Genomic DNA, 24,770 nt, shown 5'->3' with positions numbered 1-24,770 from the left:
ATTCAAGAGATGTCATAAAACCACAGTTTATTTGGTTGACTTCTGGACACTCAACATTCTTGATATTACTATAATCATATTATACCTTAACAGAGGTATTACTCTTCCTGAGTTCGTGTTAAAATTAAACCATGAACTGGTACTTAAACCATAATTTAAGGAAGGCTCTGGGAATGAAAAAGGCAACAGTCATCTGCCCAAAATATTTGCAATTATGTCCTGAACCACTGCCATCAAACTTTCCCTAACTTTGCTGCCCAGAAATCCTCTGACATAATCATCTGCTTGATCCTCTCTGCAAGATTAAATATCATGGCAAAAATTAAGGGGCCATATTTTCCTCAGCACAGGAGGCCAGGGATACACATATGGATTCTTCCATTCTTGTGGCACAAATTCAATTTCATACTGTACTCTACATGCAGTTAACCTGAGCTTCTTTTAAACTGTATTTTGGGTAGGCATTATTTCATCTTCCACCTGGCTGATTGGTGTTATGCACAGTTGTCTTTCAAAAGACAACCTCTGAAATGGCATGTATTATAAAATAAAATAAAATCTGATGCACATTCATGCCTAAAAAAACCTCTCTGCTTTATCAAAGAATAGTTCATGGGATTCTGCTCAAATCTGTGTAAAACATTTCCATGTGTGAGTTGTACTAATTTTAATCAAACTGAAGATATCCATTACATCCATCTGCTCTGGTGTGCCATTTAAGGTCACCGTTTCCTTGTTGATTTTCTGTCTGGAAGATCTATCCATTGATGTCAAGGTGTTAAAATCCCCTACTATGACTGTATTACTCTTGATCTTTTCCTTTATGTCCATATAAAGATTTGCTTTATATTTTTTGGTGCTCCTATGTTGGGTGCATAAAAATTTACAAGGGTTATATCCTCTTGTTGGATTGCTCTCTTTATCATTATGCAGTGTCCTTCTTTGTTTCCTATTAGAGTCTTTGTTTTAAAGTCAATTTTGTTGAATTTAGGAATTGCTAATCAGCTTATTTTTTCATTTCCATTAGCATAAGATATCTTTTTCCATCCCTTTATTTTTAGTCTGTGTGTGTCTTTTGTTCTGAGGTGGGTCTGTTATAGACAGCATATGTAACAGTCTTGTTTTTTTAATCCTCACCTGAAGATATGTTTATTGGTTTTAGAGAGTGGAGGAGAGAGAGGGAGAGGGATAGAGGGGTGGGAGAAAGAGGGAGAGAGAAAGAAACACCAATTGGATTGGCATTTAAGCCATTTACATGTAAAATGATTATTGATAGGTATGTATTTATTGCCATTTTATTCTTTATAACTATGTTTCTCTTTTTTCTTTCTTCTAATTTTAATCAATCAGTCTTGGTTGAGATAGTTCCTTCCCTGTGATTTACTGAAAGGAGCACTAAGCCGGGCGGGAAGGAACAGTCCCTACCAACAGCGGCCGACCACACTGCCCCTGTGATGAGGAAGGTCACTGTGTGCAGGACAGCAGGCTGCACAAAGGAGGACACATAAGAAATGAAGTGCTTATAGCCCAGTCGACAAAACCAGAAAAGGCATATTCTAATTCCATTCATGCAGCCTGTCAGGAAGCAAGTAACTAGCTGACAGGAATTGTGAAGAACACACCCCATGGCCAGGTGTCCTGTCTGGTGTCAGGTCAGGTACATCACAAGGTGACTGGACTGGCCTGGGTTCCTCTTGGGATGTTCCTTTAAAGGGCCAGGGTCTTTAAAGGGTTTCTGTCCTAATAGTTTTGTAGATGCGGTGACATTACAAACATCCCAAAATCGAAGAGGTGTTTAACGGCAACAAAAAATCGCTTTTTAATGTTTGTGAAGCAAGATGATGAGACGCAAATTGCCTGAAAAATTAGAAAGAAGGCAATTTCAAGATGAACTCTAACAGTTCTTTCCTTGTGCTTCCATTTTAAGGATATGACCTGGCCACCAGTGTTTGCTCACTATTCTTAAAATCCTTTTGGAAACCAAATCACTTCCGTAGCTTGAGGTACACTCATCCTTGACAACCACCAGAGAGCAAAATGATTCCACCTTCAGTTGCAATACTGAGAATCAGACATTTTCCATGTATCTCTTTTGAGGTGAGAAATAATTGAGTTTAATGTTGCTTTTTCAATTAGAGAATATTATTCTAATGTCTTAGGGAAAAATCCAATTCTATGTTGGATGGTGCTCACAGAATTAAATGTTATTTGTCAGAAGTAAGGAGAAGAAAAATATCTTCTCAAGTGAGCATATTTGAATTTAATAATTAAGAAGTAACGGAGGGTCCTAGACTTGTACAGTCTCCTCTTTAGCAAGGTCAAACTAGCATCTTAAAGGAGCAGGACCATCCTTAGGCTGGTGTTGACCACAATCTCCTGGTAGCATGTGCCCCAAGGTCCAACCTGTGTACTTAGATTGCTGTGGCTTTGAAGATCGATGCAGTAAAGAAGACACTGCTGAGGGGCAAAGTCCTCACTTCGAGGTTTGGAGTCTGGCAGAATGATGCTTGCTGCAATGGACACAGTGACAGAAACAGAACTTTACTTTCCATCAGACTTCCTAATGGCCTCTCGAGCTTTCCTACCTTTAATGTAGTGAATTCATATGGCTGATAGCCTTTGAAGCTCTCATGGATGGCTGCCATGGTGTGCGAAGTTTTCTCCCAAAAATGAAGCAGAGTGGTCTGTAAAGAAAGACAGGAAAGCTACTCATGCTGTTAATGCCCAGTTCTAGTCATGGGCCCCAGAGAAGTGTGCCCATCTGTGGCTGTCAAGGTCCTCCCAAGTGATTCCAGCCCAGCTCTGCAGACTTTTTTCCACTTACACCTTGTATTTCAGCCAAACTAAATGCCTCCCTGTTTCCCCAAACACACTGACTCCTGTTCTCTACCAGCTGGGACTTTCTCCTCTCCATTCTCTCTATACTTATTCCAGATCCATCCTCCAAAGCCCAGGGCTAATCGTTAACAATATACTTTTGGGATTCCTCAACTGATTCAATGTCACCCTCTTCCAACCCTCACTGGATTTTTTAGAACTTGTTTTACTTAGCATACCCTGTTCTGTCCTTGAGGTATAGAAAATAGAGTCAGACTTCACTGTCTCTGACTTCCTTCCTAAACCTTTAGTCCTTTGGGGACGAGGGATCTGGTCTTATTAACTTTTATTTTCCCCACAACACTAGAGTTTGGCCTCCCACACTCAGCTGGTGCTCACGGGACTGTTGATGGATACAATGTGCTAGCCAGAGGTTAGTAGGGGACAAAACCAAGTTCGTTAAATTAAGATGGCCTGACAGGTAAGAGACTATGCTGAATCCAGAGAAGGCTTTTGGAAGTCTGGAACGTCACACAGAGTGGGATTTGGGAAGGCTCAAATGGTTGGGGCAAGGCACTCGGGCAGAAAGCACCGCTGAAGCCAGTGCTGGGGGCGGGAGATTACAGAGCATGAACAGGGAATAGCTAATAAACACTTGGCTTGATTAAGTTGTCGTCCAGTAGAAGGGAGAGATGTAGGAAGTAAATTATGAGAAAGGCATTTGGAACTTCATAATGCCCAAACCATACTTTCAGCTCAAACACCTTTTTTCTGTTATCTAAACCTCATAGCTTTCCTGGTTCATTGCAACAAACATCACTTTGTTACCTGGTATGTTGCTAGCATATGAGACAAGAGATTGCATCTGCTTGCTCCGAGAAGATCCACTTTTTGACACACGTCCATCTTCAATTTGTCAAAGCTCTTTTTGGCAAGGCGTACTTGTGTTTGTACCTATGAAAGTAAAAGGAACCACTTTGAACCAATCAGACTCTTAAGTATAATAGTTGAAATTTGCCAGTTAGAAAAGACCAACAGTGGGCTTACCTCTTTCGTATAAGAAAACACCTTTGAAAATTCCAGGCACATAAGAAGATCATATAATATCCCTTCTTTACTTCCAGAGAACCTAAACGACACTACTGCCTATCATGATTATATAGCAAACTTACCATCCTAATTATATTTTTCTCAGTCGAATATTAAAATCCCTCTCTTCTCAACCATTCGCAGACTGAGCACAGTGGGGGGAAGTCTGAAAACACGTGGGGTACAAGGGAAGAACCTTGGCCCTCCTGTATTCCTACAGTTCTTTGAAGCTGACTTCCTTGAATGGTAACAGCTTATATAACGTGCTACATTTGTTACAAATAAGAAATTAATACTGATACAATCCTATTAACAACAGCTGTCATTTGGACTTTCCCAGCTTTTGTCCCCTTCTGTTCCAAGATCCGGTGTAGGATTCCAGAAAAGGAAAAGGCAACACAGGCAAAAAAAAATGACCTTCACTGGTAAACTCTCCATTTCTTAAAATTGAGTATGTACACAAGCAATCCTCCATCTGTCCCTGAGCCATGTAGTAATTCAGAGATAGAGTGGAGGTCAGAAAAAGATTCAAAAATTCTATATATTATTTGATAATGAAATAGAAGGTTTTAAAATTTAATACAGCTATATTAAAAATGGTTATGTCAAAATTTCCCTTTCCTCCAATCTGAGGCATCACGATATCATATTTTACCCAGAGAAAGCCAGCCAGATATTCATTTATCTCAGATAATTCATGCAGCGGTAGTTACCAGGTAGGGAACTGTGAGCTGGAAGTAATAATAGCTCTTTTATCACAGGATAGATACTGGGGGCAAGGACAATGTCTGCTTTGATCACCATTATATGCTCAGCATCTAGCGACCTCGTACAAAGCAAGTGCTGAATACATATTTGGTGACTGAGTGAAGAAATTTTCCAGGTCATTTCAAAAGGTAAATTACCTGAGTACCATTTTAAAGCATCACCTTTAAAGTAGTTTTAGAAGGGATGACTTTATTTTCTAATAAAGATAAGCATGAAGATGAGTTAATATAAAATGCATTAATTTTTACCACTAATAATACTAATTTATACCCACAGCTTATAAAATTATAGGGCATGATATAATAATAGCAACAATTTAACAACTGAAATAATTCACAATTGATACAATGGAACAATTAATGCAATTCACTCATGACCTTCCAGCATTCATTCCCTCTTAGCCTCTGTTATCACCCTCTTTGACTGCTGAGGGTAAGAGGCTTCATTTGGGAAAGTAACTGACAGGCAGGGCTGGCATGCGAGGTTAGCCTGCCTGATTCCAAAGCCATGCTATTCTGCCTCTTAAGCAACTTACACTAGTTGCTGGAAAACCAAGAGGCTCAAACTGATGGTTCTACCCAGAAACACAAGTTTTCCCTGTATATTTTATGGAATTGAAAAAGAATGAGGTAGTATATTTAACACCATATTGATGGAATTATACCCTAAGCGAATAGGGTCTTGTGTCTCTATCTGCATAAAACATTTTCTAAGGATTCCTCTGTATTCTTGGTCTACAGAGCTGAGAACACCAGAGAATAGAAGCATTTCTGACCACGCCTTGAGCTGAAATAAGTCTCAGAGCCAACCATTCCCCACTGGAGAAGGGAGACACTCCAGGTAAAGAACGTGGGAGCACCGATTATAAAAATAATTTAGAATCAGTTAAATATCAGTGATTTTTCTGCCTTCCTGTGCAAGAAATAAGGAGACAGAGAAAATAAAATCTGAGTTCCAAAGGGGAGAAGTGGGAGAGGGTGGAGGGAAAGATGCGTGAGCCACTGAGATCCTCTGCAGGGACCCCACTGGCTCACCAGCTGCACGGGCCAGGAACGCCTCCTCATCAACTGGGACCCTGAGAGGTATCTGTCCTCACCCTTCTCTGAGGGAAGGGAAGGAGATTAATATAGGTGTGAGTGTTCACATATGCATTCATTCGACACATACTTAGTGAGCACCTATTAGGCGTCAGGACCAGTGTTAGGCACCGGGATGTCTGTAAAGGAATAAGATACACAGCAGGTGGTCAATAAATACTCATGAATGAATGCACAGAGGCATAAGGACCCTGTAATCTTTTAGGGAACACAAACAAGTTAGAAACTATATTATAACACATTGAGAAAAGTGTAACAGAACTAAGACTGAAGAACACAGCACAGACAAGGGAATGATTAGTGCTGGGGTTGGGGGCAGAAGGGTGTAGGTTGATGGATTTAAAGCCCCAAAGACTGGCCTCCTAGTATCCCACCTTCTCCCCTATAACAGTGTAGTCTTTTCTCACTTTGACTCTGGGCTTGGCATGTGACTTATTTTGGCCAATGGGATGCTAACAAATGTGATGGAACTGGAAGCTTGAGAAAAATAAATGCTTCCACTTTCTCTCTGGCTTCCCTGAGTTGGCCATGGTGATATGCCCAGGCCAACCTGAGAATATGCCTAGGCTGGCCAGCTGGAGAAGTGAGAAAGGCCTGTGCATGCGAGAAACATGAGGAGGAGAGCCCACTTGTCCCAACAGATCAGCCTTTGGTCAGTTGACCCCCAGACACGGGAGGGAGGCCAGCCATGATCAGCAGATCCCTCCCCACCCCACAGCTGAACGCAGACTCAAGAGTGAGCCCAGCAGAGATCAGAATTGTCCTGCTAACCCATAGACTTGTGAGCAGTAAGAATTTTGTATTGTTTTAAAGCCACTGAGTGTTATGGTTGCTTAATTCACAGCATTATTGTGGCCACTGATAGCAGGTATAAATGGTAGGTAGGTGGACAATAGAGGCTTCTGACATGGGGGGATAGCTCAGATGGTCTTAAAGCTTGACACAGTAAATGCAAGGTATCTGCAAGATGGGCCTGATTATGGGGAGGTTCTAGACTTTCTAATTAAATGCAAATTAATATTTTTGCAGGGATGTGAATTATGCTTTTTCCTTTACATTAACATAATTGGTTACTCATAAATATTATTTTACCCTAGGAGAAAACTTGTTTCACTTGCTTATAACACAAAGCTCATGAGTTAATATGCTTTGAAATGTGCCCTCATTTAATTTTGTTTGAATTTTCATAAAGTAATTTTAGAAACCTAGAAGAAGACTTCAACACTTGACCCAGGGAGTTCTGAAAGGCCATATGCTTTGTGTGTCAACAATGATTATTAAAATACTTAATGCACTGCTGAGTTTCCAAATGTTGAGCCCTTTCCCTGCCAAACAAGAAGGATGTTACACTGTTGGGCATTATGAATATGGTCAAGTTCATTTACTATTTTGTGCTCTGTGTCTGCTCTCTAAAACACATTTCCAGGCTCCAGCCCGAGGACAAAACACCAAGGGCACAGGCAGGCATAGCCACCATCAAGAGTCTAATTTCATATGCCTCCAGATGCACTTAAGTGAAAAATGTTTTGATTATTATTCCTTTCAATCCCAGATAAATTACATTCAATTACATAAACATCTTGAGGAGCGCCTCTGTTTTTCAAGGTCCTTTAAAAAGTCTTCAGTCAAATAAATGTACCCTTTGTTTATTTCTTAATTTTGTTTTTGTGGCCCCACCTCTCTCCCCTTATTCTCCAAGCTCTAGGAAATGATCAGGCATATCAGACACTCTTTATGACCCTGCCTCCCCCAGGCTGCAGAAATGCAATTTACCAGAAAAAGGAGCAATGTCTCAACTGCCAAAACTACAGGGCACTTCTCTGTACTTATTCCTCCTAACCTGAAATTCTACCTCTTAGCCCCAACTTGAACTACATTATGGTGAAGCCAAAGCTATTCATCCTCTTAGTTCAATCTGGCTTCCCCATCCAGCGGGAAAGGTCTTCATATTACCCCACAACTAAATGATTTGAGAGTAGTTTTGTATTTTTATAAATGGTTTCTTTCCTTTAAAAACAAAGTCAAGAAAAACGGCAATCCTCCTTTTACTTTTACATTCTCTTCCAGGAAAAGGCTCTGCCTCCCTCCTTCCAACAATTCATTCAGAAAGTACTTACTCAGCACCTTCAACAAGCTGGTAGCAGTGAGTAAAATGGAGGTGGTCTCCATCCTCACAGAACTGAACGTCCAGTGGGCATTTTCGATGAGGGCATAACAACAAACTGAGTGAGGTACTCAGAAAGACCCACGGTGATTTACCAAGGAATCTGACTGAGAGAAAATTCTCCAAAGAAGTAACACATAAGCTCCATTCTTAAGGACTGAACATGACTAACTGTGCAAGAAGGGAGAGGAGCATGTGCAAAGGCCATGGGGTGGGGGTAAGAAGACTGGTCCCAGAAGGCCAGCGTAGCTGGGTTGCTGAGAGAAAACAGAAGGGTTGTATAAGATGAAGCGGAAGAGGTGGGTTGGGGCACATCCTGGAGCAGGGGCCTTGTAGGCATGCTCAGGATTTTAGTTTTTACCTTAGAAGCAGTGAAAAAGCATTGGAGGCCTTTAAGCATGGAAGACATAGGGTCTTATTTTCAGTTTGAAATGATCACTCACTGTGGTGTAGGGATGGTTTAGAGTTGGGAGATGAGAGTAGGTGAGGACAGAGCTAGAGTTAAGGGGAAAGATGATGGTAGCTTTAGACTTGGATAGTGGTGCTGGGTATGAAAAAATGCTCTAGCTCCTATGTATCTTACCACCTCAAGCCCAATATCATTGCCTAACTTGCCTCTTTCACCAGATGATTCTCATGGACATCTGAGACCACATCAGGATTCTTAATTCTTTCCCAAACAGCTCTCAATACTCCCCCCTCATTAACTTAATTTGTTCACTTCTTTTTTCCTTTGAGGCAGCATCCTGCATCCAGAGAATACATTTAAGATCACAGTATACACCAATTACTTCTTTTGGCTTAGTAAGGTGCTGCAAGACAAAGCTTACACTATCTGAAATCACTTGGAAAACAGAAGGTTAAATATTTGGATTCAATTAAAATATCTTTTTTTTGGAGGCCAATGGACCAAGCAAGACCTGTCAAGGGTCAGTTAATTAAATACTTTGCTGAGTCACTTTACTGTACTTGATCTATGATATTTACCCACTGATGGCAGCTGCAATTTTGACATTGTATTATGCACAGAAGTATGTGTAAATGACTGTATGTAGACCATGCATGCATATGGGCAATAACGTGTAGGCTTAGGGACTGTTTATTTTTGATATTCCTTCTCTTTATTCTAAGAATGTGGTGTAAATGAGGGCTGGTGTGCTCTTTCATAGGCCACCTTTCCACTCCCAGTGAGTGGCCCAGGGATGGGTATCTTAACCCATGTTCAGTCAGTCATAAGGCATCATGGTTGGCCAATTCAGGGAAAGGCACTTGGTCCAAGTTGGATGAATCAGAACCCTTCCTACATATTTCTGAACTTAGAATTAGAGAAAACAACTGTCGGTCCTTTCCTGGTGGTGAAAGCACTAGAGATGGAAAGTCCTGGTTTTTGAGTTTCCCATGGTGTGGAAAGAGAGCTGTGGTAGCACACAAATTCCTGGATCTCCACTGCCCTCCCGATGGATACATGGGATTTCTACTTAACTCCTCCCTTTGCCCGACTGAATTCAAGATGAGTTTCTGTTATGTGAAACCAAAAGAGCAGTAATACAGGTTGCTTACTTCTGCCTTCTTGGAAATTCATATGAAAGGCTCTAAGAAGTTCTATGATAAAGATCCCTTTTAAGTTTTGATGATTCCAGTGTTTCTAAAATTTATTTGAACAGAGAACCCTTCCCATGTATCATGGACTACCTATTATATGGCATATAATGTTTAGGGAAGACGTCTTTGTTTTACAGAAGAGGAAATCAAGACCTAGATATTTATCTGATATAAAAAACTTAGATTCAAACTCAAGTGAATTTAATTCATGTTCTTTACACTAAACAATGGGACACAGGGTCATCTGACCTACCACTGACCATGTAACTCACAGTGTTCTAAGTTTAAGATATGAACTAAGAGTATAGCTACCATCTTGGTAAGCTCTGGTCAGTAATGTTGGCCATATGAATTTAGATGTAGACATAGGGAGGCCCCAAGCCATGTAGCCTGAACAGAGCTTCTACTATAAGAAATCTTGCTAAGGCTCCTTAGCTCAGGCTCCACAACAAAGTGGAAAGAAATAAGTTCATCAAATTCCCTTAGGTGCACTGGGTCAGTGGATTCCCTGTTTTCTAGAGGAAATATATGCAGTAATGCTCTCTTTTTCATTCTGTGCTGGGAATTGATGCCACCATTGCCACCACTGCCACCATCACCACCATCTTTATCACCAATCACTTTTAATCAGCTTTATTTATGAGGTACAATTTAATTTTAGATGTACAATTCTTTGAGTTTTTGGACAAGTGAATACAATCATGCAACTACCACCAGAATCATAATATTGGACACTTCTATCATTCCTAACAGCTCCCGTTGCATTTGATTATTTCCCTCAAGTCCCAGGCCCTGCCAACTACTATAGATTAGTTTTGTCTTTTCTAGAGTTTCATATCAATGAAATATTACAAGGTAGCCTAGTTTTTGTGGCTGGATTCATTCACTCAGCATAATCCCTTTGAGATCAATGTTGCATATATCAGCATTGTGTTCTTTCTTATTTTTGAGTGCCTGTGAGTTTCAATTTTATATCCCACATAAGTGAAGTCATATGATTCTTAGCTTTTTATGACTGACTTATTTCACTTAGCACAATACTCTCAAGGTCCATCCATGTTGTTGCAAATGGCAAATGTTGCAAATGAGTAGTATTCTGTAGTGTATGGGTACCACATCTTCTTTATCCAATCATCTATTGAAGGAGACTTTGGTTGTCTCCATGTCTTGGCCACCATGAATAATGCTGCAATGAACATAGAGATTCATTTATCTTTGCAAATAAAGGTTTTCTAGGTTTTTTTTTTTTTTTTTTTTGGATTGATACCTAGAAGAGGGATTACTGGGTCATACAGTAACACTATTCTTAATTTTTTTAGGAACTACCATCCTGTTTCCCATACTGAAGATGTTCTCTTCTACTCCTCCTAGTTTTCTCTTTTGAGAATCTTTCTTCTGACACAAAACTACGGTAAGTGCCATCTGCTCTCACATATGCTCAGCTACCCTCACCTATAAGCTGCATGAAGGTAAAAGCTAACTATTTGACTTTACAGGGCTAACCCTCCATGCCTGTAGGTACCAGGTATGGACAACACTGAATGAGTAAAGCGAGGATAGCAGAAGAATGAACCCTCAGGCTTCACTTTCTCACTATGTAACACTACCTTTTTTTTTTAATCCTCACCCAAGGACATTCTCTCATTGCTTTTGAGAGAGAAAGGGAGAGAGGAAGAGAGAGAGAAATATCAATGCCAGAGAGAAGCACTGATTGGTTGCCTCCCACATATGCCCATACTAGGAGCCTGTACCGGGAATCAAACCTACAATCTAGGCATGTGCCCTGACTGGGAATCAAATCTGTAACCTTTTGGTTACAGGATGATGCTCCAACCAACTGAGCTAGACTGGCCAGGGCAACATCACTCTTTGACAGTGCACACCATGCTCTGGTTGCTGAACTGCTGGTAGACCTTCCCAGACACTGTCCCTCTTCTTCACCATCACCACCACCATTTACTGATTAGGTGTTACACAAACATGCACCCACTCACATTTGATTCTCACAACACTCCTACACCATACTTTTGTTTCTGCTTCACAGAGAAAGAAACTGAGTTTCAGAACCATTAGGTAACTTGCCCAAGCTAATTTGACTGGCTAGGGAGGGGCAGGATGTGAAAGTCCATGCTATTTTCACTGCATCACTTTGCTTTCCCAATTGTAGCAAATCTCAAACTAGCAAGATTAACTGTATATCACCCAAAATGGGGAGGGGTGTTCAGCAGTTTGTCTACTACTCCTTTTCCTTGTCACCTTGTCAACTCATTACATAAAAATATTCTAATACGTTAAATTCGTGATTCTGGCTTCTTGTTTTAAAATACAAACCATTACTCACTATGCAATAATATAGCCATTCACGTAGGATCAGAGTTAAAGGTCCTCTATTTTCAAGCCCTTGGCAAGTTGAAATACAGTTAAAATTATTCACAACCGTGTAGTTTATAATATGCAGGTCCATTTCAGATTAATTTAGCTAGCTATCACAATTCCCCAACATTCTTAATGTTTGCTCAGCTGGTAAATTATTTTTTTCTGTGTTTTGTTTTTAACATAAAGCAATTCTGTCATCAGGAAAATTTAACTGACTGAGTTCACTTCCTCTTTTAGGTCATTAATGGAAATATTAATTAGGGTCACAAACTTTATCAATTCCCCTCTAGGGGCACCAGCTTTATCAATTTCTTTCTAATCTGAATAGCACACATTTCAGGCGACTGTAAATGGTATTTCATGTACTTTATTGTGGTCTTAAAATGTGTCATTTCTTTTTTTATTCCTCTTTTTGATCATTCATTCCTATCTACATGCCACATAAAAGGTTAGTGAATTTGCTTGTGTCTCTTGGCTGCCCAAGATAAACCTGATTGTTCTTTATATTACAGTATATTTTTTATTATGTTTATGGATGGTCATTCAGTGTAAGTAATCTAACTCACAAACACAAATCAACCACTAAATTAACAGGTGGGCTGATTTGCTGAAAATTATCTTGTCTGAGGAGTTGTGTTTATTTGTTCTGTGGTGGGGCCTGAATAGAGCGAGTGAGGAAAAGATCAGGCCTTTCCCTTATGGATCCATGTTGCTGCCCTTGAGTCCTAAAACGTGGTGGATCTGGGTGTTAGCAAGTATCTGAAAAGACTGACACAAGAACAACAACTTCACTGGGCCCCAGAATATCAAGGGTGGATACAGACTCTAGACTCTGTAGCCTGTACACACACCTTTATCTGGCCCTGGTCCATTTCTTGACTTTCACTTTTGGCTTCTTTCTCTCTCTTCTCTTTAGAAAATCTTCCACTTCACTCTTTTCTCCCAGTGCTTTTTCCCAGATCATAAATAGCTTCATCATCTTCCTTTTCATATGTTGTTCCCATTGATGTCCTATTTTTTCTACTTCTTGGCCCTTTAAAATTCAGCTTGTGCCTCATCTTCTAGGAAGAACATTTTAATCCTCAAGCCTGGCTGTAGATGCTCCTTCTTTGGGCCCCTACAGCACTTTATCATATACCTCTGTTATCTCTCATGACGCATCACATGGCATAATCACTATCATTTTAATTGACTTCTATATTCTCCAGGGAGCTTACAACAAGAATCGTATCTTCATTTTGTTACCCAAGCACTGATAGTAGGAGCTAAAAATACTAGTCAAATAAACAGTTTTTAACCTGGGGCACACTAATATACACCATTAGGAGCTTTGGGTCTGTAGCCTCTACTTTTATAGTCTAATGACTGAATTTCATCACTTGGTGTGGTTATTTTTTTTAAGAAGACAGGTCATAGTAATTGTATGCCAAGAAGAAAGCTGGTCCAGCTCCTTCAATTTCCCATTAGCCTAAATCTTTAAAACATGGTCTGTGTTGAGATTCCACACATTTCTATAGCACCTCTTTGCTCCTTCCTGCTAGAAATCACTTCATTCCAATTTGCTGTAATCAGTTGTTCCGGAAAACATGGGTTTGTGTTCTTTGTACACACCCAATCCATTAAAGTCCTGTGCCAGTGACAATTCCCTTTGTCATTACAAGCCTGAGAACATTTCAGATTTTCAGTACGATGAGCAACTGTTCCTGTGGCTGAGGCTGCCAGCTGTCCATAAAAATCCATTGGCCTTTCTGTATTTTCCAGACTCCCCTAAAAAAAGGTGTGGCCATGGGACAGAGTTCCCTCCAGTGGAATGTGAATACAAGTAGAAAGGTTTGGCTCGTAAAGACTTTCTACACATGCTTCTGCATGTGCTGCTTCCTTTGGGGATGAGTGGGATGTCCACATCCAGGGAACATTGGGAGGCAGACTTAAAGATTGTAAAGTGGCCCTGACTGGTGTGGCTCAGTGGGTTGGGCGTCGTCCCACAAACTAAAAGGTCACCAGTTCAATTCCCAGTCAGGGCACATGCCTAGGTTGTGGGCCAGGTCCCTGGTTGGCGGCATGTGAGAGGTAACTGATCGATGTTTCTCTCTCTCTCTTTCTCCCTCCTTTCCCCTCTTTCTAAAAACAAATAAAGTCTTTAAAACATTAACGACTGCAAAGCTGTTGTCAGCCTCGGTCCTAAATGACTTCTTGGAGGAGAGCCAGTCCACCGATGTAAACACCTGCCCAGGACTATTTGGTGAGCAAACACAAAGAAACAAAACAAAACTTCTATTAGTTTAAGCCATGGAATTATAAAATTTTGAGTGTCTTTGTACCATAACCAGGCCTAGACTAATCTACCTAACACAGGGATGGCTTTAAAAAGAAGCTAAATGACAAGATACAAGATATAATACTGGAATTAGGTTAAAGTCTAACAATGTCATAGATAACTGTCAGCTTTCCAAAATTTACTTCCATTACTACTTTCAGCAACAACAGGAATGTCATCAGTTATATCAGATGATTACTAAAGTGTTCAAAAATTCATTTTAATGACATTGGATTTTTACAGAGATGTACAGAAACAAGGGGGCTTCTACGAAGTGTGGTGGGGTGAATCTGGAAACAGTGAAACTGCTGGAGAATTTTTGGTGTTTTATCATTAGAACTTAGAAGTTCTAGCTGGCTCTGGTGAACTTCTAATGCTCTCAGCCCAAGTTCCCCAAACTAGCTTCCAAATGCTAGTAATACTTTCTTTGAAAAAGGAGAACGCCATTTTCTACACTGTTACATACAAGAGATTTCTTGATATTTAGGACTGGAATATATATATGCTTGAAATGATGAAGAAACTAGAAAGTTGGATGTGTAAACAATAACAAAAACATCTCTCATTACAACGGCCCTTTTCTTTTAAAAATGCTTCTAAATAATTGTGCCACTAAAAATCATTTTAGTCTGCACTTTCTTTCATATATGTTCTATGTCTCTATTCTTCTCTCTCCTCAAACCACCTAGTTTCAGTTATATTTTAACTGTTTCATTAAGGTACAGCTTACACTAAAGCACATTAAAATTAGCCCCATAAGCATTAAAATACATATACATCCACATCACTTAACAATCCCCCAGATCAATATATAAAACATTCTCAGTACTTCAATAGACTCCTTTGTGTTTCACTCCAGTCAATACCTCCTCAAAAACAGAACCAAGATACTCAGTATTCTGACCTCTATCACCATAGATTACACTTGTCTGATTTTGAACTTCATATAAAGGAAATTATACACTACATACACCATGATGTCTTGTTTCTTTCAATATCATGCTCATGAGATTCAGCCATATTATTGCAATGTAGCTATAGCTAATTCTTTTTCATTGTGGTATAGTACTCTATTGAATGAACAATACCACAATTAATTTATTTATACAACTGTCGACAGATATTCGGTTTGTTTTCACTTTGGAGCTATTATGAACAACACTGCCATGAAAATTCTTCACATGAGTTTTTCATGAACACTCATTTTCCTTGGGTATAGGCCCAGAAGTAAATTATTTTTAGTAGATAACGCAAAATAGTTTTCCAAGTAGTTTCAGCAATGTAATTTCAGTTGCTCCATATCCTCACTAACATTTGTGATTGTCAGGTCATTTAATTTTAGCCATTTGGTGGGTGTTAATTTTCACTTTCCTGATGAATAATAATGTCAGTATCTTTGCATAATTGTGTTGGCACTTTTGATATCTTCTTTGATTAAGTGTCTGTTCATAAGTTTTGCTTTTTATAACTAGGGGGTCAATTTTTTTGTGTGTGTGTGTGAAATTTCTTCAGATGCTCTTGATACAAGTTACTTGTTTTACTGCAAGTATCTTCTTCCAGTCTGTAGTTTATCTTTTCTCAATGGTGTATTTTAATGAACAGATTTTCTTAATTTTGATAAGGTACAATTTAGTATTTTCTTTTATGGTTAGTGCTTCTTCTGTTTTGTTAAACAGAAGGTCATTCAGAGATTTGCCTATGTTTTGTTCTGAAAGATTGGTTGTCTTAATTTTGGACTTTAAGTCTATGTTCCAACCAATGCAGCATCATTTATAGAAAAGATCATTATTTCCTCCAATGAACTGCAGCAATTCTTTGGACACAAATTGGGTGACCATATGTGTGTGTGTGTTTTAGTCTGTTCTACTGGTTGATTATTTGTTGGTCAGCAGCACACTGTTTTAATTACTATAGCATTATATTAAGTCTTAATATCTAGAAATGCAACTACTTTGCTTTATTCTTGTTTTTAAAGATCAGTTTGGCCCTTCTAAGTCCTTTGTTTTTCTACGAGTTTACTATCATCTTATTGGGATTGTGATTGGTGTTACATTTAATCTATAGAACGATTTGGAGAGTACTGGTATCTCAATAAGATAGAATGGAATCTTCTAATCCATAAACATGGTATACTTCTCCCTTTACTTAACTAAGTCTGTTTTAAATTTTTTAAGAAATGGTTTGCAGTTTTAGAATTTGTAGTACAGAAGTCTTACATGTATTTGGTTAGATGTATTTTTAGGTATTTGCCATTTTCAGTTTTAAATGTGGCTAAGAAAATAACCCAGTGCTTAATTTAGAAATGTAACCCCAATAATTTCAATTAAAATTTTAAAAAAGAGAGAAGGAATGTAAGGCATTCCTAGCATTCCCATTACCCTGTTTCAGAGGTAAAAAGAACACAGCCCAAATACAAACAAAATATATAATATAAATATAATGAAAAGTATCTAGAAGATTATCTGAATGTTAAACCCTTCTTGCTTTCTAGAAGTTGAACATATCTGGGCATATGATTGCTGGAGCAATGTTCTGTTTACATAGCTAATGGCAAAAAAAGTCAATGCTCCAAACAGATTTCTTTCATTTCTTTGCACTCTTCTTCACCTTCTAGGCTTTTACACATCCCACAACACTGCTAGGAAAACTTGTCCTCTCCTTCCCCTCCTCACCTGGCTACTAATTATGCATGTACAGTCTTCAGCTTAAATAGTAATATTTCTGAGAAGCCTATTCTGACCTGATGGGCAGAATTAGGCATTCCTGCTCTGTGCCCCAGCAAGATGCTTCAGATCCTCTCTCCTAGTTCTAGACTCTGAACTTTGATTGCCTGATTAACGTCTATCTCCCCTACTATGTTATGACTTCTACAAAGGCAAGGTCAGTGACGGCCTAATTCAGAATTTTTATTTCCAGAGCCTTGCACTGTCTGGCATATATTAATTGCTCAATATTAATACTTGAAGGATTTATTATGAAATATGGGCAGAACAGAAGAATGCGACTCTTTTCTTCCTTGAGTACTAGAGCCAGTAGAAACTAATCATTGAGTTGTCCCACAGAGGAATCAGTTAAAGGAAAGCCCATTACTCTAGTATTTGTCTTACAGGTGTTATATTTCTTCCCAATCTTTATTGTTGATAAAACATAAAGTAATAAAAATCAATTAAAGAACTACCTTGAAAGAAGATAATTCTTCCAGAATTACTAATGGATCTAACATTCAGGATTTATCTGAGTTTGGAGAAAATGCTTTGTCTTTTAAAAATGTTGTTTTTGTGTGGTACATGATAGCTTTCTGTTTGTTTACTTTTGCGTCACATAGTTCTTTTGGCAAGGAAATCCACTGTCACGCCAAGGTTGGCAATATAAATAAGAATCTTCTGATTCTCACAGGGAGACTATATCCCTGATTTTGTAAGGGTGATTGTGAGGGTAAAATGAGATAGAAACACTTAAAAACGATGAATAAGGCATGACCTCCACTCTCAAAATTGTTTTCAACTTGCCAGGAAGAAGAGACACAGGCACAAATAATAGAAAATAAAGTAGTATTTGAAAAGTACCCTAAGAATGGAACAAAATAGGCTAAGATTTCTGTAAGTTTATTTTTCTGTATATTATCACTGAGACAGAAAGTCACTTCTTAGTTTCCATTAAGATGTTTATCTCACTGACAAAATAAAAAGAGCTAGTTAATTTGCTAGCATCTTCTACATGCAGAATCAATGGGCTTTTAACTTCCATAGCAAGATCATGGTCATGGTGCAACTGAAGTTGGTAAATGAGTGTCCAGTCACCCAGGAATGTGCTCAGGAACATCCTGCAGTGCCTGCTTTCCTATGGATAAGACTCGTCTCATCCCATTTCTGCAGAATAATGTGGGGCTTTCAGTTATGGACATACGGCAAGGCCTGGTGCCATTTCCAGGCTCCAAGAAGACGGTGGGAAGGGCCAGCACGCTGCATTCTGCGGCAGCTGTATTGTTTATCTATTAGATGGAACATGCTCACCAGGGAAAGGGTTCTGCTCTTTACTCTGAAATAATAGCTGGATTCATATCATAGCTTGTTTTATTAAGACATGAAATAGAGCAGAAAAAAGGAAATTTGCTTTAATCATGCTCCTTAGGGAATACATCACAACATAAAAATCACAAGAGAGCTCTCTCTCTTCCCAGGTTACTTACAAATAATCCCTTTGGAATACATTTAAGTTTGGAGAAATAATTCATACTTGAAATAAAACCTAATGACCAACTATGGATTAAGTACCAATTGTGTACAAAATACATACCCAGGAATATAGAACAGTTCAAGTACCTGGGAGAGGGGAGGGATCTATAATCTATCTTTAACATTATTTTGAACTAAACATTTTTAAGATATGAAAGAAAATGAAAAGGAAAAGAGATAAATTAAAATAGTTACATCCTTTTTGGTTAAAAAAATAGGAAAAGCCAGCTCAAATTTAAATTTAAGCAATACTATGAGGCAGCTAAAACTTATATTTAAAATAAAACCCAGTTTTAACCCTGACCTTTTAAGAATGATAACTGAGTATGTAAATGTGCCTAATGTATAAAATGTAGAGCAGACTTACAGAATTTTCAATAAAATGATCCATCATGCATCCATTTATTCATTGATCAATGTCTATGCGTATGTGATCATTCTCAAAATGGGACTCCTGGACCAGCAACATCAGCATCTCGCAGGGCTTGTTAGAAATGTAATTCTCGGGCCCTACCCAGACCTGCTGAATCAGAAAGTAGGCTGGGGCTCAGCAATACGTTTTCACAAGCCCTCCAGGTGATTATGCTGCATGCTGCAGTTCGAGAACCGGACTCCTGAAGTGAAAAGGTTAAAGGCAGGCTCTTCGAGTCAGAGAAATTTGGGTTCAAGTTTTGCACTTAGGTTTACTGTCTCTGTGACCTGGAACGAGTCATTTAATCCAAGTCTCAATTTCCAAATCAGTAACCTTTCAGGACTATAGTTAGGATTAAAGGAGTAAACATATCCAGGTGAGGTCTATCGTGTAAATGTCGTACATCACACACACAACGTTCAGTACATAATAAACATCCAGTGACATCTGTGATTTCTAGGCATGGAGGGCCCCATGTCAGGTGGGGCTGTAGGAAACACGGTGTTGCTCATACATGGCTTCTTTCTTCAAGGACCTAAGTCTGGAAGACAAGCTATACTCGTCGGCAGCCGTCCGTCTCGAGAGACGATGGTGTAGCTTCTTAAGAGTCTATCTGCACCGCCGAGAATGGCTGTGCAGTCCGACTCGGGAGTGACACGGTATCTGTCTCCTCCCGTGTTGAATCGACATCTTGCGATGACGCTGGAGTGTCCTCTCCAGTGAAGCTGAAGCTACAGAGCCTGAGCAGGGTGATATGGAGGGTCTGCTGTTGCCCATGCAGCAGACCCCCCCTCTCTTCGCAGCTGAAGGGTCCAAGGGAAAGACGGAGTCGATACAGCTTGGCTTCAGGTGCGCCGCAGGAGTTGCCGGTGTTGACTACAACGTCAAACCGCCTTAGGGACTCCGGCTCCGGATTTTCTGTCGGGGTTTACTCCCTTAGCCTTTCCCCTGAAGAGGTATGCCGCAAGGCAGCGGAGGTTTTTTGGAGTCAGAGTTTTCCTTCTCTGATGTGCCCTGACTGGAAGATCGAACCAGCGACACTTAGCTCGCAGGCCAACGCTCAATCCACTGAGCCAAACCAGCCAGGGGCCAAGCTATACTAGCATGCAGATAACCATGGTCCAAGGCAGAAAGTATTTAGTGGCACGGAGCGGTGTATCAAGTGCCCTGGGAGGTTGAAAGAGTGGAGTAAGCAACATATGGATTGCTTTTTAAAAAAGAGGAAGCTTTTGGATAAGCACAGATCAAGAAGAACATTCCAGGTGAAAGGAACACGGGGATGGGGGTGGGGATCACAGAACACATAGTTTAGCTCATGGGATAACAGAAGGGTGAGCAGATAATGTACTGTCTAAACAGGGGCACTTTGCAAATAAAAAGGGGCATCATTAACAGTTAAGTCAGGACAACAGATTCAGAGGAGACTATGCGTGGTGTCACCCTGGAGAATGGGCTGTGGGAATTGAGCACTGGAAATAAGAATGGAGAGTGGGCGGGATTTGTGCACTGAAGGGTCTCTAATGACAGGTGTTTTAAGTCATAAGGAGCTGAGAAAGGTTCCGAGCAGGGATGTGGCCACAGGGTAGGTATTGGGGAAGAGTGCTATGGTGGCACTGTGTGGACTGCTACAAGAATGGAGAGAAGGGTATGGATGAGAGAGATGTTTCCAGAAATGATAAGATTTTGAAACCAATTATATACATCAGACGAGGAGAGGGAGAAGTCAAACATGAAGCTAACATTTGAAGCCTATTTCAACAAACAAAAGGAGGTCAAGAGAAGGGGCAGGTCAGGGTGGAAGTATCATGAATTTGCTTATCAGACATGAGGCATTCAGTTTGATGGGCTCTGTTACACACAACATGTGACTGGGTCCCCATGAGCCACTGATAAGGGGAAATATGACAACTGGTTAGAATTGAGGTCTTATTTCAGTAAGGCTCTCTCCACACTGAAAAGATAAGCCATTCAACATCTTGATATAACAGATAGACTCTTTATTTTAGTTGTATTTATTTTACTTAAAGAGCACTTAAAACTGGGCAAGGGTGAATGCTGATGTCATGTCTACTACAGACCAGACTCTGTTTTAAGTACTTTACAAATATTACTGATTTAATTCTCATAAGAATCTTAAGAAGTTAATGCAATTAATATTATGATGCCCATTTTTCTGATGAAGACACTGAGTCACAGAGAAGTTAAAAGATATCCCCAAGATTATATTGCTATAATGCATGGAGCCCCAAACTGAACCTAGGATAGTCTAGTTGTAGAGACTGAATACACCATGTTTGTCAAGTGGTTTCTTATACAAAAGACATCTTATGGAACTTAATGGAATTGGGGTTGGAAATAAAAGTTTTATTAATCTAAAACTGTCCTGGGGCATTTTGCTATTTATATGAAAAACAAACAAACAAAAAACAGATTTTAAGGCATTATTTCCCTTTATAATTATCAAAACTGCTTTCAGAAATGCAAAATAAATAGAATACTTAATTTTTATAATACTTTTGAGGAACAGGTATTCACATTCAAGAGTATAAGAAACACTGTCACAATCTCCTAACACATAATGACACATTTATTTGGCCTCTAAGTCTCATCATTGTGCTCTGAAAATCTTTTCCTGTTCCCTCCTTTCCATGCTGCAGCAGCCCGCACAGAGCTATCGAAGTGATTCCCCCCAAAACCATAGTCACGTCCTTGCTCAGTAACCTTCATAATGATGTAATTAGGAATGCCAGACACCAAGTCACAGAATCCAGACTCAAACCTGAGCCACTGCATCACCTTCCAAATGGCAGAAGACCTTTCCGAGTCACCTTTACTGTTATTTTCAATAGTGAGTGTGGGATAAGGGTGGGAGCTGGAAGGGATTTTTGGTAGAAGTTTAGGGATTATAAATACAGAATAGCAGGAGGTGCCTGGGCCTTTAGAACCATTTTGGGGGTGAATTTTTTTTAAATCTGTGAATGCTACAGTCGCTGGCTGCAGCTGACCAGGGCAGGGAAGAAGGCAGCATTCTGGGCAGCACTCAGCCGAATCCGCCTGCGTCGAGTTTCGGGGGGAACCTCCCTGCACTCCATCTCTCAGTGATGCAAAGAGCGGGCAGGACTCTCCTAGAAAGGCCTGGGAAGAGGTGGATCTGCCCCTGCATCCCAGGGAACCAGCTTTGATAACCAGGGAGAGGAGAGAATTAAAACAGAAACAGAGACAGGAAGTCTTCATCTGTCTTGCATGCCACCCTTCTGAGCTTCACAACACCCAGAGCTCATCTCCATCACAGTACTGACATCAAAAAAGCAATGGCCGAGAGACTTATCTCCCCACTCAACATTGAGCCCCTCCAGAGCTGGGATATGCAGTATTTGGCTATATCTCCAACCCTTAGCCTAGAGTCTGGCACAAAGCAGGTACTCAGAGTAAAATGTTTGTGAGTGAATGAATGAATGAATGAGTGAAATAAATGAGGGTAGTGCTTTGATCAACTGGAGTCATTACACTAGAAGAAGGCTTATAACGCACTCGGTTCAATCCTATTGTTGTACAGATAATGTGACACCCAAGGAGGTGAAAGGGCCCAGTGGAGGGAAGGCAGGTGTTAGTGCTAGAGTAGAACTTGGAACCCAGAACGGAGAGGCCATCTTTTCTCCTCTTCGCCTGCTGGAAGGATGGAGACGGCTCCCACAGTCATTCTAATGTTTGTTGGCTGGTTGTTGGGAATGCAGAATACATTTTCCCATGGAGACAGGTTTTTTCTTCTTCTTTTTTTCAAATGGTGGTTTGGTTCCCAGGCCAGGCCACAAAAGCCTATTTACCCCATAGCTGAGCTCAACTATAAAACCAGCGGTGGCTCTGAGGCCTCCCTGAACCCACAGCTCCGAGCCTGCAGTCTTGGGGGGCAGGTGGGCAGCTGGCTCTGCAGGAGGGAGGGCAGAACTCCCTTGAGCAGACCAGGAGTGTGGGGTGGGGGCTGGGCAGGGGGGCTGGGCAGGGGGCCCGGGCAGCAGCTGCAGGAGGCTAGGCAGCCTCTGAATGCCTTGGTGGTTCTTAAGTGGATTGTTTGTAAGTTGGGAACTGTCTGTACTTAGAAAGGCGGATTTCAAGAGGTAGGGGATCCTATTTCACTTGAAGGCTCACAGTAATGAGGGTTCTTTATTCATAATGAACTAGCCACTAATTGGAGGGATAGGCTCAGGAGGCCGGTTGGAATTTTGTACTCCTGGACCAGAACTGAGTAATATTATGCAGCAGCCTGGCAACACCTTACTTCTGCATAAAATTCATATAAAAATCCACCATGAAGTGCCTGACATTCACTGTGTTTATTATTAATTAATGATAATAACAAGGTGGCTTATACACAGCATTATGCTAAGAAAGTGAATGAATTTTCAGTTTCCTCAAGGTTCTTCTCCCCCGGCCAGATTAGGAACATTTGGAAAATCCTTCCTCTCAGAACGGGCTGAAAGCTTTCGTATTTACCCTGAGGAGGCATGGCTCTGGTTCCTACAGGCTCATCCAAGAGATGATCTCTCCACTTCCTCTGCCTCCTCGGAGTCAGAAACATTCCAGAAACTCACAAATGTAAACACAAATGTACGGAAAAAAGCACATGTACAAAAAATAAATAAGTAACGTTAATGGAACGAAACACATTTCAGTGAGTGAATCAATTATAAAAAGGTAATAGAGTTAGCCTTTCTGGACTTAATGAAATGTGGCCAACTACACTGGAATGTCCTGGTGCCCCCTGGAGGATTTTAAAACCTAACAGAGCTGGTTTCTTTCCTTCCAATGGCTTAGAAAATCCTTGCTAGGCAATGTGTTTCTTCTCCCAGGCTCAACTCAACTCAACCTGACTCAATCACACACAGAGGGACAGAGCAGGAACTAAATCTAGCATTTAAAAGGTTTGACGCACCATCAGTTTATCATTAGAATGTAGGTTGTGGGACCAACAACAGAAACTATTTTTGGTTTGCAAAGTTTATGAATCCAACACTGCAAAGTTCAGTTACGAGTGTGATCTCTCAACTCCGGGCTCAGTGTTTAGGGAACGAGGAAGTTGGCTTCTGGGAACCTTGCTTTGTCTTACACAGACACTCTGGAAAGTTAAACATTTAGCTTCTAAAATTTTATTGCCTTGGCGTTGCTCAGGGACAGGACTCCAGTATGATGATGAGTGAAGGGACCTCAGAGTTGTTTATTCCAGAGACAGAGCAGTCAGCAGATGTGAGGGAACCATTGTCTGACCCCAGTAAGCACCAAGAATAAGCTCCAATAATCTAATAGGATCATAGCTGCCCATCTGCCCTACCCCACCCCCCAGTTTATACCAGAGTGACTGAACTCACTGTTCTGGTGCATAATGTAACTTAGATCACTACATCTGAAAGACACAAACCAGGTTTCACTAAACTTGCCAAGACTCATGCGGATACATTATTGTAATTATCACAATAGGTACAATAAAAATACAATAAGATATGTAAAATAATATAAACTACTGCAGTTACCTTGTTTCAGTGCTCTTCTATCATATACTGAATGCTTAATTCCCTTAATTTGAATAATATTATAAAGGAACGTACTAAAATTCAAACCATGAAGTCATTAAACATAATTCCAGACTTTTGGAAAATTTGTAAGAACCTTCCATATTTCTGGACCCAGATTATCTAAATTTCAACGTCTACTATGTTTGTCTTTTTCTAAATACACATAAACACACGTTATTTTTTATAAACTATTTAAGAGTAAATTGTGGATATTATGTTCTTTTTATTCCTAAATATTTCAAGGTATATTTTCTAAAAATAAGGAATCCTCTTACATACAGAAATCAAAAATTAACATCAAAGTATCTATAAAATCTTATTGGGAT

General features: G+C 40.0%; 1 protein-coding gene across 9 annotated transcripts in view; it reads right to left on the bottom strand.

Moving 5' to 3' along the window:
- ICA1 (islet cell autoantigen 1) overlaps positions 1-24,770 on the bottom strand; it is a 131,089-nt gene that overhangs the window by 37,650 nt on the left and 68,669 nt on the right. For all 9 annotated transcript variants that reach the window (XM_090287183.1, XM_090287184.1, XM_090287189.1 and 6 more), the window contains exons 7-8: positions 3,646-3,771; positions 2,586-2,684 (exon numbers count right to left, since the gene is read on the bottom strand). In XM_090287183.1, the coding sequence (XP_090143309.1) occupies positions 2,586-2,684; positions 3,646-3,771 (225 nt within the window). The remainder of the gene's footprint in view (positions 1-2,585; positions 2,685-3,645; positions 3,772-24,770) is intronic.

Source organism: Furipterus horrens, unplaced genomic scaffold (genome assembly GCF_987537825.1).
Source record: "Furipterus horrens unplaced genomic scaffold, mFurHor1.1.pri manual_scaffold_9, whole genome shotgun sequence".
Lineage (NCBI taxonomy): Eukaryota > Metazoa > Chordata > Mammalia > Chiroptera > Furipteridae > Furipterus > Furipterus horrens.
This window is presented reverse-complemented; position numbering and strand designations above follow the sequence as displayed.